Genomic DNA, 19,707 nt, shown 5'->3' on the forward strand with positions numbered 1-19,707 from the left:
CACCAAGAGGGGCACTTGCCTTCCCTTTGCAGTACAGAGTTTTTATTAATTACAGAATTGTGGTATGCATACTGTAAGACCTTCGGTACACACACCATCAGATTATTTGACATGTCGTTCTAGCAAAGTAGGCAAGTGTCCCATGGTCTTATCGTGGCGTGTTTATCTTCTGCCGTTAGGTCAGACGATAGAAATGCCACTTCCACGCTTAGAGTAGCAGATTGACGGCGACCAACTTTAAACAGAACTTGATCAATTTTCACACACATTTATTAAAATAATAACAATCATAAACCTTACTTAATTTGATTCTCGATGCTATTTACAATTGACAATCTGAAGTTTCTTTGGTCTTGGTACATTAATCGTATTCTCACATATCTCTGATACTTGACAAAGTGTCTATACATTTCTCTTCATGGCTATGTACAGGAATATGATAATCTTATTAGGCACAGACTGAAACGCGACTGCAGCCTGATGCAGCCTGATGCAGCTTGATGCAGCCTGATGCAGCTTGATGCAGCCTGATGCAGACTGACTAATCGGAGGTCTGTACACTCGTTATAATACCTCGCACGTTCAGGTATCACTGCGCGAGTGTGATCCGTGAGGAGAAAAGGTTCTACGTTAGCAGCAATCTCATTGGCTGTGTTACACATTAATACGCGGATCGGCGGAAGCACAATTTGGTCCGTCTCTATGACAGCGCCATCTCGTAGTGCGGAGATGGATGAGCGCTGCACCTGCGCTGTTGTGCTTAGCGGGGCGCGCTCTAGTGGGAAAGTTGTGTACGCAACAAGAATTTTCACACACTTTTAGAAGTAATTCCACAAAACCTTTCATTAAGCAAACTGTACCATTATGTGAGTGATCACAGTGAAGTAATATAAGGTGGTGCACGAAAAACAGGCCCCGAGTACAGACTATTCGCCAATTACGCACGATTTGTTGACCACTATGAGCAGAATAGATAAACATGTAATAATTAGGCAGCAAAGAAATAACAGATAACCTAATGCAAACAACAACTTCGAAACAATAGATGATGACTGGTGGGTGACAGAGAGTAGTTTAGCACTCACGGTCAATTTTTCTGGCACCACCCTGTACCTCTGAAATAATATTGTAGAAGTCACCATATTCTATTCACAAAATGTGACACTACACACTCGATTATGGAGTGCAGGCTTCATTTGGTTGTAAGTTAGTCTGCCTTCTATAACAATGAACGTGCTGTTTTACCTTGGGAAAAAAACAAGGAAAATGGTCACTCGTGTGTGCTGTGCTGACTTCCTTTGCATGTGTAATAACAAAAAATCTTGCCTTTTTATAAGTATGCCTTCTGCTGTGTATCAAAATAGTGAAATAAGCTGATATGCCCTTTTGTTACCTGAAAAGATGTATGTATTCCATACCATGTAATTTTTTTACGTAATTTACATAGTTATAAAATACATTTTAATCACAGGTCATGGATGCTGAATGGAATACAAAAAGAATCAAAGTACAGAGTTCCAAAAAAGGTTTGAAACATATCTAGAATGATCATGCTCAGTGGAAAAAAAAAAAAAAAAAAAAAAAAAAAAAACAACTCGATACTGAACTAACTAGGAGCAGTCTGCAGTGGAAATGCTACGAGTGGCCAAACAAAAGAAGGATGAGTCCGGCCGAAGGAGACCGAGACTGACACAGATGGGAAAGGGACCGAGGCTGGAACGAGACCGACTGACATGTGAGACAGACCATTTCCCATTCCCGGAAACTATAAGTTCGCTCCTTCCGTTCATTTTGGTGAACCATTCCTTTGAACCCATTAGTTCACAAATGACCCATCTCTACCTTGAAGTAACAAATTTGTAACAGTTAGCTGTGTCACTGGGGTTCCAACTGCTGCTAAAATTGCTGCAGTACAATGTGCCAGAGACAGACGCCAAACACAATTGTCTTCTCTCTCGATAGTGTCACCTGACTGTCCAGAGACTAGTCTTCTTGCGACTGTACATTCTCGTGATCACAACTGCCAGCAATCGTGTACAATGGCAACATTCCTGCCAGGCCTTTCTCCAGTACCACAGAAGGAAGATTCAGCTTCTGGTAGCCCTATTACACAACATTGCTCAAAGTCAGTGAGATGCTGACAATGGTGTCTTTGTTCCCTTAAAGGCAGTCTTGACTAACATCAACTCATCATGAGCAACCTCAAAGGCAACTAATGCTCACGACCGTTGCAGCATGTATTTAAACAAACCTGATTTGCATCCTCACTGTAAAGCTACTAGCGCCACTCTTATGCGACTTCTGTGAAATTTGAATAGACATCATCTTCCAGATGTAGTAACATGCCAGCCAACTCTTGTTTATGTCACACAGCTCCTTGGTGTTGTGGTATTTTTCCCAGCAGTTTATCAGTTGGCCATGGCAGAAGGTGGTCAGCACATACTGCAGCCCGTGATATGCATAAACGATCTACTATATCACCCGTCAGTCAGCCTGTTTTGACTGACAGGTGTTTCTAGCGACCACACTCTTCACAAACTATTATTACTTCTATAATTTGTATTAATTATTTACTTAAACATAACTACGTTTATTTTGTAACTGCACCCCTTTCTCTTCAGTTTTTCTATGATTCTTCCATAATCAGTCTCCAATTTATTCCCTCCATTTTAAATTAAAGCAAGAGTCCTAAGTGTATTTCCTTTATTCATCATTAAAACGTAGGCAAATTTGTAAATTTTTATATATGTTCAGTGATTTGGCACTGTCTTTAAAAAATGTAAACAAGAACAGAAATGTACAGAGCACTGTGTCCTGTCAGTGGGATTATAACATTCGTTTTTCACCTACTATTTTAGAATGCGTGATTTATGCTGAAATGTGTTACATTAATGTTACTTTTAAGTCTGAGTTTTTATTAATTTTTCAATTTACTTATATATGGAGGAATAGTTTTACACTGTTTTAAGGTACTCATCTTTGACATTCATAATTTTGCTCGAATGGTGTGTTGGAGTGAAATGAAGCTGAGTCCCTGCACATGCCTATGTTTAATATGTAACTGCTGGTAGTTTCATTGTTGTATACCTGCTAGTTAGTTTTCAGTGCTGTTTTAATTTGAATGTTGTGTCACACAGTTTGGAAATTTCGCGATGGCAGAGTTAGAGGCACAACATGTCTGCATTAAATTTTGCAAGAAACTCAAGAAAATCTTTACAGAGACTCACTAAATGAAGCAGAAAGCCGATGGTGATGAGCGATTAAACCACACTCAATTACAAATGGTTCACATAGTTTAAAAATGGTCAGATGGAAGTTAAAGACGACCCTCGTTCAGGATGCCCTCTGACATCTACCAATGACACTCGTGCCAGGAACATCAATGAAATTGTGCATGCTAATTGAAGACTGATTGCCCAAGAGATTGCAGAAGAATGTGACATTTCAGTTGGATCACGTCATGAAATTCTGACCCAGCATCTTGGAGTGCATCTTGTTGCCATCAAGTTCATCCCACAGCTTATGAGTCAAGACCTTTGCCTTGTAACAATCTGTGAAGAACTTTTGGATCACACAAATGAGAAAGATTTTTCTTATGAGAACCATAACTGGTGATGAGACCTGGGTCTACAGTTATGATGTCGAGAGCAATGTTCAGTTCTTCACAGCGTGCTGGAAAGGTTCCCCCAAGACCAAAAAAAGCTCATCAGGCCAGGTCAAATGTCAAAGCCGTGCGCTGATAGGTTTCTTTGACTGTGAAGTATTGTTAATCCTGAATTCCTGTCACAGGGACAAACTGTCAATTGCTTGTACTATCAGGATGTGTTGTGACGCCTGCGAGGAGAAAATGTGAGAAGGAAACAGCATGAAACGTCATAAGACAATCCGTGGCATTTGCATCATGATAATGCATCCACACATTCATGCCTGCTGGTGCGTAACTATTTCACAAAAAATGAAATCACTGTGCTGCCTCATCCACCATACTCTCTAGACCTGGCCCTGAGGACTTATTTATTTCCAAAGTTGAAAACCCCATTAAAGGATGAAGATTTGCAACTATAGATGAGATGAAAGACAATTTTCAGATAGCATTTTGTGTTATCCAGCAAGAGGCTTACCAAGACTGCTTCCATAAGTGGAAATAGCATTGGGAGTTGTGTATCAATTGTGGAAGAGAGTATTTCAAAGGAGATCATGTGCAATATGTAATAGGTAAGCATAGAAAAATTTTGTGGACAAAGTTCTGGAATTTTTTGAATAGACCTCATACATACATGTCATGTGACTGCAAAAATTTTTTCCCCATGACATCCCTGTTCTTTATGTTATTTTCACATGACATTAACAAACCGCACTTTGCAGTGCCAGGTATATGTGTATTCGTAATAGTCGTTCGTTACTTTTATTATCCGTGAGACACATGTTCATAATGTGACACTTCTGTAACATAATTATTGCCTTTTTTCTACACTGTAGGCCTGAAGATGATCTCCAGTGCGAATTGAAACTGGTTGTTGATAAATAAAAAGTCGTGATCCACATGTTGGTTATCTGTTTATAATAAATAATAGAAAGATTAATGGCAACAACTCATCACATATCAGATATTCATAATATTTTTTAATTATAACTTCAAAAAATAACATTTGATGTGGCAAGTAAACTGAGAACCTTTTATTCAAGGATGTTTCTTGCCTCCTCCTGCTACTCCATAATACCACAAAATGCTAGTAGATGAGCCAAAACACAATGGTGCAGCCCGTTGGTAAAGTGGAATATTGCGGGGATTTTTGTTTCTGTCTTTGAAGGGGAACAACAGTGTAACCATCCACACTGAGTTGTTGGCCGTGTGTGGCAACAATACACCATCACAAGGCACAATAATTAGTTGGCATAGACACTTCTAGTGTGGTCCAACAAGTCTGAATGAACAAAGTGCCAGGCCATCTCTCTCTGAACAGGCAGGAATCACAAGAAGATTGGAGGCCCTGGTGCCTGAAGATGAGCTCATCAAGGTCGGGGCAGTAATGACAAAAGTGAGTGTCACAAATAAATTTTCAACTGCTTCAATATATTTTTGAACATGATGAAGGTTGCGGTCCACTGGTTTCCACAACCACTCACCCCATTCGAAAGGCCCACTGAAACTAAGTGCTGGGGGCTATGTTGCAGATGTGTCAGACCAATCCAGATGACTTCTTTAGCAACCTCACCTCTGTGGGTGAACTTGGGTGTGTTACTATTACTCAGACACAAAGGAACAAAGCAAGCAATGGAAACATGTAGCTTCACCACTGCTGAAAATGACAAAGACCCAAACGTCATCAGGCAAGTTGATTCTGTGTGGTTTTTGGGACAGCCATGGTGTGGTGATAACAGATTATGTTCATAGGAGGCAAACTTTCACTTCCGTGATATAACAAGTCACTACATAATTCATCCAAAAAAAGAGAAGAAAATTTAAATAACAAGACAACCATATGCGCATAAATTATATTAAAAAAATACAACAGTATGTAACATGGCAAACTGCAGCCACACATTCCAAATACACTGATACCGTGTCAACACAAGAATATGATAACTGTATTGTGCATTGTAAAAGTTGCTAGTAGGCAACTTTTTGAAGTTAGTTGTGTTTGTATATTCCTTACAGTAATGATGATATTTTTATAACAAGTCACATTTAAGTAATTTCTGATCAAACAACTGATACAACTATGAAATTCATTGATGCTGAAAACATGTAGTCATTGTAAGGATATAAACATTTCCAGTATTTAACACTTTGGAGATCAAGCTTGGGCCACAACTTTGTGTTAAAAAGACCATGCCCAAGTATAGGCCAGGTGCAATTTTCTTGATGTGTGAGCTACGTACCATTCAAAAACTGGACTCGTTTCATAAGAGAACAGTGTATGCACATCTCAGAACCAGCCCTTTGACTGCTGGCGCATTCTGTTGTCAATTTCTAGAATTGTTTTGAAAGAAACATCAGTGAACGTAACAGCTACTGTCATGAATGACTGAACCAATGCCATCACACTGATATAATTTTGTGCATCTACTCATTAGGTTTTGCAGTTTGCTATAATTCTGATACAAATATATCATATTTGTTGAGTGAGCAAAAAATTTTGGGATCTCAAGAGGAATAAATTGCTCAAAAACTCAACTCTCACTTTTTTCTTGGGAAGATTATTATGTACTTTCTGTCATCATTATTTTAAAATTTGTAATCCATCAAAGAACTAAAGTTGAAGTTTGGCCCTTTTTAGTATGTATTACACTTTAAGATACATCAGTTACATATGTGCCAGAAACACTTAAGAAACAGCATAAATGGTTGGTTTCTTAAGCCCAGTATTCTTCTAAGTAGCTTGTCTCCAAAGAGTTAATAATGTAACATTCTCACAGTAAAGAGGAATTGTTCAGTGCATTTTATGTTGTACGAATATTACAAACTATTATTAGAGTTGTTTTACACATTATAAATTACCAGCACTTTTAAAATTAACATGCACTATTTCGGACAAATGTAATCTTATACAATTTTACTGTAATATATTTGTATGACTAATGAGATTATTTGCACAGAACATTGGAGATGTATGTTACTCAATTTCTACTTGATTTTTGGCAAACTCATAAATAATTGTATGTAATTTCATAAAATTTATGTTTCCAATAATGAAACACTATGTATTGTATTGTTAAAATGCTATTTAAGGCTTGTAGTTGGACCCATGTTAGGACAGTCACGTACCAGTTTTTTAAAGTCCTTCTTATGCACATCACTCCTTTGAACATATTTGATATGAATATATGAAAAGTTAAACCAAATTACTATGTCAGGTATATATTTGTGGTTACAGTCTCCATACCTTGTCTCAAAATATCTGATATTGAACTCAGGCAAATTTCATCAAAAAGTGTGCTTAAATGCTGAATCACATCATCAACAACAAAATGATCAATCGTGTACCAGTTGAGTGAGATGTGATAATACCAGGCACATTCCAAGTACATATGAAATGAAAAAACACAATGCTGCAAGGCTGTAAATTACTGCATAGAATTGCGGGGTGGAATAAATAATATTATCAGTATTACTGCCGAGGCCACTTCTCAAGTGCCTCTGCTTCTAAAACTGAACTGCTTCTATTCCAATTTATTTTCAGTATTCCTCTTCCATTCTTCGACGAAGTACACTTGTATTTTTAATGCAAGTGGTACTAGAATGATAGTGTAGTAATTTTCAGAAATATAACAATAAAATTCTTTTCAGAATCTGATGGATAGCTCCCATTTTCATAAATACGAAGGGTACTTTGATAAGTCTGGTAAATTTCCATGAAAGAGTAGAACATTTTTGTTGTGCCATCATGGTTCATAAGCTTCATTATTCCAAGTACCATATTAAAATTTCAACAATGTACAGCATACAGCTGACAGTCAAAAGCTGTCTGGATTGGTCAGTGGTCAACTGCGACTGAAAATGGAGAAAACCAAGTTTTGTTCTGTTATTAAACTTTTTAATTTGAAGGGGTAGACTGACACACGAATAAAAACCAAATTACATGAGGTTCATGAAGACTCTGCACCATCGTTGAAGACTATTTACTTTTAGATTAATGTATTTAAACATCATTGGACAAACACCAAAGACTATGTGCACTCCCGCTATCCGACTGAAGTCACCATAGAGGAAACCATTGACAAAATCCATGATGTGGTAACACAAGACTACCAAATAAAAATTTGTGAGATTGCTGAGACTGTGGGCATCTCAAGTATACAAGTGCTTAATATCCTGCATGGAGAAATGGCTATAGAGAAGCTGTGTGTGAGATGGGTGCTGCAGCTACTCGCAGTTGACCATATGTGCATCCAGCACAACATTTGCGCACAATGTCTGGCAATGTTTAATCACAATCTAAAAGACTTTTTGTGCTGATTTGTGACCAGTGATGAAATCTGGATCTACCATTACACACCAAAGTAAAAAAAAGAAAATGGACAAAAGCAAGAAAAATTGTGCCAAAGAAAGGAAAGACAGCTTTGTCAGTTGGTAAGGTAAGGGCCACAGCTTTTTGGGATTCCCAAGTAATGATTCTCATAGATTACTTGGAAAAAGGAACCATAATAGGACACTGTAAGTGAAACGTGGATGATAAATAGTTTAGACAAGAAGAGAATAGAAGCTTTCGAAATGTGGTGTTACAGAAGAATGCTGAAGATTAGATGGGTAGATCAATTAACTAATAAGGAGGTATTGAATCGAATTGGAGAAGAGTTTGTGGCACAACTTGACTAGCAGAAGGGAGACATCAAGGGATCACCAATTTAGTATTGGAGGGAAGTGTGGAGGGTAAAAATCGTAGAGGGAGACCAAGAGATGAATACACTAAACAGATTCAGAAGGATGTAGGTTGCAGTAGGTACTGGGAGATGAAGAAATTTGCACAGGATAGAGAAGCATGGAGAGCTGCATCAGATCAGTCTATGGACTGAAGACCACAACAACAACAACAATAGCATACTATTATGCCTCTCTGCTGCATCATTTAAAATTTGCGTTGGTTGAAAAAAGACCAAGGATAGCAAGAAAAAAAATGCTCTTTTACCAGGATAATGCAACATCCCACACATCAGGAATAGCAATGATGTAACTGCATGAATTGGACTTTAAATTGGTTCCTCATCCACCCTATTCACCAGACTTACCCCCACCCCCCAGTGACTTCTTCCATTCCTTAATTTGAGAATCTTTGTCTTGTATCTCATGAGGAAGTAAGAGTTGCAATCAATTAGTATTTTGCAGAGTTGGACAGAACCTATCTTTCTGATGGGATGAGAAAGCTTGAGGATCAAGTGTATATTCCTCAAACAAGACTATGTCAAGAAGTAAGATGAGTTGTTTATAAAACAAATATTTCTTCTTGCTTTTTTATCAGTCTTATCAAACCACCCTTGTGCTATAATATTCAAATAATATCAAACTTATTATCATTAAATGAAACAACAAGTTCACTGTTACCAGTCACCGTTTTATTTATTTCCACGACGCGTTTTGAAGATTTAAACCTCCATCATCGGGTGGATTTACATTAGTAAGTATTACATTTGTGTGTGTGTCGTGTTACGATTTTTGGAGGAACTTGTGGCACTGCCTAGTGGAGAAACGAGACACTCTTTCAGAATATGGTTTAGGATAACTTTTGACGAAAAATTAAACTGATATCTAATGGTAAACATTAAATAAGTAAACTACAGTACCTTCAGTGATCACAGGTTCCTTTTGCTGTCGTAACACATCACATGTATTCTGCCACATTTGTAAACAAATATGGTGTCTGGAATCAGCTGGGTGCAAAGTTCGTATAGCAGAAGTGAAGACATAATCGCAAAGTGCTAAGAATATACATCATAACAATATTATTACAGAATAATTGCTTTAAGCATTTGGCAGTGTTTGTTTTGAGGTGTCAAATATATGTGTGTACTTCAGGTGGTATATAAATCCAATTCTGACAAGTTAAAACAGCAAACATTCGTACTCGTTTATACAATCAGGTGAAATGTTAAAATGGCTTAAACTTCATACTTATTGATAACAATTAGGTGAAATGTTACAGAATATAATTACAATGATCATATTGGCTACAACAGTAAAATCATACATACATTACACTCTTTGATTGGGGTTAATTAACAGACGTGAAGTGAGGGGCTGGAGACAGAAGGAGAGGTAGAGAGGGAGAAAAGTGTGTGTGTGTGTGTGTGTGTGTGTGTGTGTGTGTGTGTGGGTGAGTGAAAGGGAGAGGGAGAGAGGGAGAGAGAGAGAGAGAGAGAGAGAGAGGAAAGAGTGATTATTGAAAGAAACATTTACATGGCAAGGAGTCTTAAGATTGCACGTTGCATATATTAGCTGCCTAAAGGTTGGGGTAATACATAGGTTAATGCTATAAAATATGCAGATGGATATACATTTGTGCCAGTAGTTGATGTACATACAGTTTTAAGCTGACAAGGGGTACAAGCTGTTGGTGTGATGAATTATCTGTGAATGAGGTCAATCTCTCGTACTCTTGGCAGCTGTCAATATTTATGGTAAATATTAGGTGTGTGTGTGTGTGTGTGTGTGTGTGTGTGTGTGCGTGTGTGTGTGTGTGTGTGCATTTTTATGAGTGTAGGCAGTTGCTGAAAACGGAGATGATACTATTGTAAATATTGTCATTTTTGTCATTTAAGATAGATTCTGGTTGTTTCATTTGATGTTTGTATATTTGGAGTGTTTCAAGGATGTCTAGTTTTCTGCCTTTTGGTTGGATGTGTAGGACGCTAATACTTGTGTTGTTAACATGGTGTTTTGTTTCATGCAGGTGTGTAGCTATTGCTGATGTGTGATATTTTTTGTTTTTTAGTGCTGCCATGTGTTCCTTGAACCTAATCTCAAATGATCTGCCTGTCTGGCCTATGTAGAAGCAGTCACAGTCCAAACATTCAATTTTGTACACACCTGTGTGATGAAGTGGGTTTCGTGTGCCGATGTTGTGGGGTAACTTCTGTCCAATCTTGTTGTCTGTTGTAAAGGATATGCTTATGCCTTTCTGTTTGAAGACATTGGCAATTTGGTATGAAATGTTACCCAGAAAGGGGATTGTATGGAAGATGTTATTTTCTTTTTGTTTTTCGTGTTGTGATTCCTTTGCCATTATTGAGTGTTTTAGGGTGTCTACTATGGAGCTGTTATAACCATTTTCAATAGCTGTTTGTTTTATTATTTCAATTTCTTGATCACATTTATCTTCTGAGAGTGGTAGCTGGATAGCTCTATTAATCATGTACCGGAATGCTGCCATTTTGTGTGCTGCGGGGTGGCAGGGGGAGTTGTGGATTGTGGTATGTGTTGTGGTAGGCTTCCGATAAATTTCAAATTGATGTCTGTTATTATAAAACGGTGACTGGTAACAGTGAAATTGTTGTTTCATTTAATGTCAGTAACAGTCACGGTAAAGCCTAACCTAAAAATGTTCACATTTAAACTTATTATCTCCAAATTAGCAACTGCAGCAGCACAGTATACTCACCCACAAATGCACAGCAGAATAAAAGGCCAACAATACCAGCTGCATAGAATTCTTTGTCAGATAGGAAAGCTGAGGAGACCTGCACCATGACTACAGAGCTTGAAGCGACGATCAGGGTCTCTATGATCATCCATGGCAAAACAAATCCGTAACGTTCCTGGAACGAAAACAAATAAAAATTTCAGATGGCCTTCAGTAATAATTTATTTACCCAAAATAATCTTTAGAAAGCAAATGTTGTGCACCAGACTTCACTGAGATAATTTATCAATGATTTAAGTACAATGGACAAAAATTAACAAACCCCTTAAGAAGCCTTGCTAATCCATGTAACACAGCCTCTAGCTTAGATAATAGCTTCAGTTAAGTGAGAAAGAGAGCTAAAATTTAATTCAGGTATGTCATACCTCACAGAAGTCACTTATGAGCAACTGAACTGCATGAAAGCTGATTGCTACATTTCACCCACTCTTCAAAATACAGCTGAGACCCCAGGTATCCAGATTGTCGACCACGAGCAATGATGTTTGCATAGACATGTATGAGTAGAACTGGAACTAATGGGCTGTACCCCATGCAACCTCTATCCTGTGTGCCTCATTATTATTTGAGTCACACAAAAAGCATTTCATTATTCTTTTAGTTAGACAGTTGACAATCGCTCTGCAGTGTCATATCTGTGCTTAAAAATGTCAGAGCACAAGAGAATTGTGATATTGCTTCAAGATAAAACAAACATTAGTATGAAAAGGATAGTTGCTACTCGCCATACAGTGGACATGCTGAGTCGCAGATATGCACAACAGAAAGAGTGTCAAACACAGATTTCAGCAAAACAAGGCTTCATCAGAATAGGCAATGTTCACACACATACATGCAGAAACACAATTCACAAATACATGACCACTGTCTCTGGCTGTCAAGGCTAGCCAGAGACTGTGGTCATGTGTACATGTGTGGATGGATATGTGTGTGTGTGCGCGAGTGTATATCCGTCCTTTTTTCCCCCTAAGGTAAGTCTTTCCGCTCCCGGGATTGGAATGACTCCTTACCCTCTCCCTTAAAACTCACATCCTTTCGTCTTTCCCTCTCCTTCCCTCTTTCCTGATGAGGCAACAGTTTGTTGCGAAAGCTTGAATTTTGTGTGTATGTTTGTGTGTCTGTCGACCTGCCAGCACTTTCATTTGGTAAGTCACATCATCTTTGTTTTTAGATATATATTTCCTACGTGGAATGTTTCCCTCTATTATATATATATATATATATATATATATATAAAAAGAAAGATGATGAAACTTACCAAACAAAAGCGCTGGCAGGTCGATAGACACACAAACAAACACAAACATACACACAAAATTCTAGCTTTCGCAACCAATGGTTGCCTCGTCAGGAAAGAGGGAAGGAGAAGGAAAGACAAAAGGATATGGGTTTTAAGGGAGAGGGTAAGGAGTCATTCCAATCCCGGGAGCGGAAAGACTTACCTTAGGGGGAAAAAAGGACAGGTATACACTCGCACACACACACATATCCATCCACACATACACAGACACAAGCAGACATTTGTAAAGGCCTTTACAAATGTCTGCTTGTGTCTGTGTATGTGTGGATGGATATGTGTGTGTGTGCGAGTGTATACCTGTCCTTTTTTCCCCCTAAGGTAAGTCTTTCCGCTCCCGGGATTGGAATGACTCCTTACCCTCTCCCTTAAAACCCATATCCTTTTGTCTTTCCTTCTCCTTCCCTCTTTCCTGACGAGGCAACCATTGGTTGCGAAAGCTAGAATTTTGTGTGTATGTTTGTGTTTGTTTGTGTGTCTATCGACCTGCCAGCGCTTTTGTTTGGTAAGTTTCATCATCTTTCTTTTTAGATATATTTTTCCCACGTGGAATGTTTCCCTCTATTATATTCATATATATATATATATTCATATATATATATATATATATATATATATATATATATATATATATATATATATATATATATATACATAGAAAAAAAAACAAAGATGAGGTGACTTACCGAACGAAAGCGCTGGCAGGTCGATAGACACACAAACAAACACAAACATACACACAAAATTCAAGCTTTCGCAACAAACTGTTGCCTCATCAGGAAAGAGGGAAGGAAAGGGGAAGACGAAAGGAAGTGGGTTTTAAGGGAGAGGGTAAGGAGTCATTCCAATCCCGGGAGCGGAAAGACTTACCTTAGGGGGAAAAAAGGACAGGTATACACTTGCACTCACGCACATATCCATCCACACATACAGACACAAGCAGACATATTTAAAAGACCACACACACATATAGGGAAACATTCCACATGGGAAAAATATATACAAAAAAAACAAAGATGCTGTGACTTACCAAACGAGAAAGCACTGGTAGATAGACACAATAAAAAACACACAAACACACACACAAGTATCAAGCTTTCACAACCCAAGGTTGCTTCATCAGGAAAGAGGAAAGCAGAGGGAGAGATGAAAGGATGTGGGTTTTAAGGGAGAGGGTAAGGAGTCATTCCAGTCCCGGGAGCAGAAAGATTTACCTTAGGAGGAAAAAAGAACAGGTATACACTCGCGCACACACACACGCACATGCACACACACACACACACACACACACACACACACACACACACACACACACACACACACATACATCCGCACATATACAGACACAGGCAGACATATGTAAAGGCAAAGAGGTTGGGCAGAGATGTCAGTCGAGGCAGAAGTGCAGAGGCAAAGATGTTGTTGAATGACAAGTGATGTACGAGGGGCGGCAACTTGAAATTAGCAGAGGTTGGGGCCTGGTGGGTAACGGGAAGAGAGAATATATTGAAGGGCAAGTTCCCATCTCCGGAGTTCTGATAGGTTGGTGTCAGTGGGAAGTATCCAGATAACCCGGACGGTGTAACACTGTGCCAAGATGTGCTGGCCGTGCACCAAGGCATGTTTACCCACAGGGTGATCCTCATTACCAGCAATCACTGTCTGCCTGTGTCCATTCATTCATGCGAATGGACAGTTTGTTGTGGTCATTCCCACGTAGAAGGCTTCACAGTGTAGGCATGTCAGTTGGTAAATCACGTGGGTGCTTTCACACGTAGCTCTGCCTTCGATCATATACACCTTCCAGGTTACAGGACTGGAGTAGGTGGTGGTGAGAGGGTGCATGGGACAGGTTTTACACCAGGGATGGTTACAAGGTTAGGAGCCAGAGGGTAGGGAAGGTGGTTTGGGGATTTCCTAGGGATGAATCAAGAGGTTATGAAGGTTAGGTGGATGGCGAAAAGACACTCTTGGTGGAGTGGGGAAGATTTCATGAAGAATGGATCTCATTTCAGGTCAAGATTTGAGGAAGTTGTATCCCTACTGGAGAGCCACATTCAGGGTCTGATCCAGTCCCGGAATGTATCCTGTCACAAGTGGGGCACTTTTGGGGTTCTTCTGTGGGAGGTTCTGGGTCTGAGGGGAGGAGGAAGTGGCTCTGGTTATTTGCTTTTGTACTAAATCGGGAGGGTAGTTGCGGGAAGCGAAAGCTGTTTTCAGACTATTGGTGTAATGGTTCAGGGATTTAGGACTGGAGCAGATTCGTTTGCCACAAAGACCTAAGCTGTAGGGAAGGGACTGTTTGATATGGAATGGGTGGCAGCTGTCATAATGGAGGTACTGTTGCTTGTTGGTGGGTTTGATGTGGATGGATGTGTAAAGCTGGCCATTGGATAGGTCAATGTCGAGGAAAGTGGCATGGGATTTGCAGTAGGACCAGGTGAATCTGATGGAACCAAGGGAGTTGAGGTTAGAGAGGAAATTCTGGAGTGCTTCTTCACTGTGAGTCCAAATCATGAAGATATCATCAATAAATCTGTACCAAACTTTGGGTTGGCAGGCCTGGGTAACCAAGAAGGCTTCCTCTAAGTGACCCATAAATAGGTTGGCATATGAGGGGGCCATCCTGGTACCCATGGCTGTTCCCTTTAATTGTTGGTATGTCTGGTCTTCAAAAGTGAAGAAGTTGTGAGTTAGGATGAAGCTGGCTATGGTAATGAGGAAAGAGGTTTTAGGTAGGGTGGCAGGTGGTCAGCGTGAAAGGAAGTGCTCCATTGCTGAGAGGCCCTGGACGGTGTGGGATACTTGTGTATAAGGAAGTGGCATCAATGGTTACAAGGATGGTTTCCGGGGGTAACTGATTGGGTAAGGATTCCAGGCATTCGAGAAAGTGGTTGGTGTCTTTGATGAAGGATGGGAGACTGCATGTAATAGGTTGAAGGTGTTGATCCACGTAGGCAGAGATACATTCTGTGGGGGCTTGGTAACAAGCTACAATGGGGTGGCTTTGATGTTTGGGTTTGTGAATTTTAGGAAGTAGGTAGAAGTTAGAGGTGCAGTGTGTTGGTGGGGTCAGGAGGTTGTTGGAGTCAGGTGAAAGTTTTTGTAGGGGGCCTAAGGTTCTGAGGATTCTTTGAAGCTCCGCCTGGAGATCAGGAGTGGGATTACCTTGGCAAACTTTGTATGTAGTGTTGTCTGAAAGCTGACGCAGTCCCTCAGTCACATACTCCCGACGATCAAGTACCATGGTCGTGGAATCCTCGTCAGCCGGAAGAATTACAATGGATCGGTCAGCCTTCATATCACGGATAGCTAGGGCTTCAGCTGTGGTGATGTTGGGAGTAGGATTAAGGTTTTTCAAGAAAGATTGAGAGGCAAGGCTGGAAGTGAGAAATTTCTGGAAGGTTTGGAGAGGGTGATTTTGAGGAAGAGGAGATGGGTCCCACTGTGACGGAGGATGGAACTGTTCCAGGCAGGGTTCGATTTGCATAGTGTCTTGGGGAGTTGTATCATTAGGAGTAGGATTAGGATTATTTTTCTGCAAAGTGATCCTTCCAGCAGTGACAACGAGCGTAGGACAGTAAATCTTTGATGAGGGCTGTTTGGTTGAATCTGGGAGTAAGGCTGAAGGTGAGGCCTTTGCATAGGATAGAGGTTTCGGATTGGGAGAGAGGTTTGGAGGAAAGATTAACTACTGAATTGGGGTGTTGTGGTTCCAGATTGTGTTGACCAGAATTTTGTTTTGGGGAGAGTGGAGCTGGAAGTGGGAGATTGAATAGATGGGAGAGACTGGGTCTGTGTGCAATGAGAGGAGGTTGAGGTTTGTTGGAAAGGTTGTGGAGGGTGAGTGAGTTGCCTTTCCAGGTGTGGGAAACCAGGAGATTCGATAGTTTTTTGAGGTGGAGGGTGGCATGCTGTTCTAATTTGTGGTTGGCCTGTAGGAGGATGCTCTGAACAGCCAGTGTGGATGTGGGAGAGGAAAGATTACACTCCCATATTTTACTTGCTAAGACTTGTCTGACATTTGGCATTACCCCAAAGGCCTCACACTTAAAGTTCCCATCTCTGGCTGTAACCCTTCTTTCCATCAGTCCCTATACCAGTTCCAAACCGAACAATCCATAGCCCTCACCTGCCTAATCCTTCACCTACACATCAACTCAGCCAATGAACACACCCATCAACTTCTATCCCTAATCAAAGTCCTCAATCTTTCCTCTCCCACATACCAGTTGTTCAGAGCATCCTCCTACAGGCCAACCACAAATTAGAACAGCATACCACTCTCCACCTCAAAAAACTATCGAATCTCCTGGTTTCCCACACCTGGAAAGGCAACTCACTCACCCTCCACAAGCTATCCAACAAACCTCAACCTCCTCTCATTGCACACAGATCCAGTCTCTCCCATCTACTCAATCTCCCACTTCCAACTCCACTCCCCCCAAAGCCTCAAAATTCTAGTCAATATAATCTGGAACCACAACACCCCAATTCAGCAGTTAACCTTCATTCCAAACCTCTCTCCCAATCTGAAACCTCTATTCTATCCAAAGGTCTCATCTTCAGCACTACTCCCAGATTCAAGCAAACAGCCCTCATCAAAGATTTACTGTCCCACACTCGTAGTCTCTGCTGGAAGTATCACTTTGCCACGCAGAAAAATAATCCTAATCCTACTCCTAATGATCCAACTCCCCAAGACACTATCCAAATCGAACCCTGACTGGAACAGTTCCGTCCTCCATCACAGTGGGACCCACCTCCTCTTCCTCAAAATCACCCTCTCAAAATCTTCCAGGAATTTCTCACTTCCAGCCTTGCCTCTCAGTCATTTTTGAAAAACCTTAATCCTACTCCCAACATCACCACAGCTGAAGCCCAGGCTATCTGTGATCTGAAAGCTGACCGATCCATCATCATTCTTCCAGCTGACAAGGGTTCCACGACCATGGTACTTGATCGTCGGGAGTATGTGGCTGAGGGACTGCGTCAGCTTTCAGACAACACCACATACAAAGTCTGCCAAGGTAATCCCACTCCTGATGTCCATGCGGAGCTTCAAGGAATCCTCAGAACCTTAGGCCCCCTACAAAACCTTTCACATGACTCCATCAACCTCCTGACCCCACCAACACCCCGCACCTCTAACTTCTACCTACTTCCTAAAATTCACAAACCCAAACATCAAAGCCACCCCATTGTAGCTTGTTACCAAGCCCCCACAGAACATATCTCTGCCTACGTGGATCAATACCTTCAACCTATTACATGCAGCCTCCCATCCTTCATCAAAGACACCAACCACTTTCTCAAATGCCTGGAATCCTTACCAAATCTGTTACCCCGGAAACCATCCTTGTCACCATTGATGCCACTTCCTTATACACACGGCGATGGAGCACTTCCTTTCACGCTGACCACCTGCCACCCTACCTAAAACCTCTTTCCTCATTACCATAGCCAGCTTCATCCTAACTCACAACTTCTTCACTTTTGAAGGTCAGACATACCAACAATTAAAGGGAACAGCCATGGGTACCAGGATGGCCCCCTCATACGCCAACCTATTTATGGGTCACTTAGAGGAAGCCTTCTTGGTTACCCAGGCCTGCCAACCCAAAGTTTGGTACAGATATATTGATGACATCTTCATGATTTGGACTCACAGTGAAGAAGCGTTCCAGAATTTCCTCTCCAACCTCAACTCCTTTGGTTCCATCAGATTCACCTGGTCCTACTCCAAATCCCATGCCACTTTCCTCGACATTGACCTGTCCAATGGCCAGCTTTACACATCCATCCACATCAAACCCACCAACAAGCAACAGTACCTCCATTTTGATAGCTGCCACCCATTCCATATCAAACAGTCCCTTCCCTACAGCTTAGGTCATCGTGGCAAACGAATCTGCTCCAGTCCTAAATCCCTGAACCATTACACCAATAGCCTGAAAACAGCTTTCGCATCCTGCGACTACCCTCCCTACCTAGTACAGAAGCTAATAACCAGAGCCACTTCCTCATCCCCTCAGACCCAGAACCTCCCACAGAAGAACCCCAAAAGTGCCTCACTTGTGACAGGATACATTCCAGGACTGGATCAGACCCTGAATGTGGCTCTCCAGCAGGTATACGACTTCCTTAAATCTTGCCATGAAATGAGATCTATTCTTCATGAAATCTTCCTCACTCCACCAAGAGTGTCTTTCCGCCGTCCACTCAACCTTCGTAACCTCTTGGTTCGTCCCTGTGAAATCCCCAAACCACCTTCCCTACCCTCTGGCTCCTAACCTTGTAACCGTCCCTGGTGTAAAACCTGTCCCATGCACCCTCTCACCACCACCTACTCCAGTCCTGTAACCTGGAAGGTGTACACGATCAAAGGCAGAGCCACGTGTGAAAGCACCCACGTGATTTACCAACTGACATGCCTACACTGTGAAGCCTTCTACATGGGAATGACCAGCAACAAACTGTCCATTTGCATGAACGGACACAGGCAGACAGTGTTTGCTGGTAATGAGGATCACCCTGTGGCTAAACATCTTGGCACAGTGTTACACCATCCGCGTTATCTGGATACTTCCCACTGACACCAGCCTATCAGAACTCCGGAGATGGGAATTTGCCCTTCAATATATTCTCTCTACCGTTACCCACCAGGCCTCAACCTCTGCTAATTTCAAGTTGCCACCCCTCGTACAACACTTGTCATTCAACAACATCTTTGCCTCTGCACTTCTGCCTCGACTGACATCTCTGCCCGACCTCTTTGCCTTTACACATGTCTGCCTGTGTCTGTATATGTGCGGATGGATATATGTGTGTGTGCGTGCGCGAGTGTATACCTGTTCTTTTTCCCCCCTAAGGTAAGTCTTTCCCCTCCCGGGACTGGAATGACTCCTTACCCTCTCCCTTAAAATCCACATCCTTTCATCTCTCCCTCTGCTTCCCTCTTTCCTGAGGAAGCAACCTTGGGTTGCGAAAGCTTGATATTTGTGTATGTGTGTTTGTGTGTCTTTTTATTGTGTCTATCTACCAGCGCTTTTTTGGTTGGTATATATATATCTAAAAACAAAGATGATGTGACTTACGAAACGAAAGCGCTGGCAGGCTGATACACACAAATAAACACAAACATACACACAATATTCAAGCTTTCACAACCAATGGTTGCTTCATCAGGAAAGAGGGAAGGAGAGGGAAAGACGAAAGGATGTGGGTTTTAAGGGAGAGGGTAAGGAGTCATTCCAATCCCGGGATCGGAAA

At 41.1% G+C, this 19,707-nt stretch overlaps 1 protein-coding gene across 1 annotated transcript in view; it reads right to left on the bottom strand.

The window, feature by feature from the left end:
* Positions 1-19,707, bottom strand: part of LOC124550961 (lysosomal-associated transmembrane protein 4B-like) — a 226,160-nt gene that overhangs the window by 2,803 nt on the left and 203,650 nt on the right. Inside the window, exon 5 of the mRNA XM_047125777.1 lies at positions 11,097-11,253. Coding sequence (XP_046981733.1) covers positions 11,097-11,253 — 157 coding nt within the window. The remainder of the gene's footprint in view (positions 1-11,096; positions 11,254-19,707) is intronic.

This window comes from Schistocerca americana, chromosome 9 (assembly GCF_021461395.2).
Source record: "Schistocerca americana isolate TAMUIC-IGC-003095 chromosome 9, iqSchAmer2.1, whole genome shotgun sequence".
NCBI classification, from domain to species: domain Eukaryota; kingdom Metazoa; phylum Arthropoda; class Insecta; order Orthoptera; family Acrididae; genus Schistocerca; species Schistocerca americana.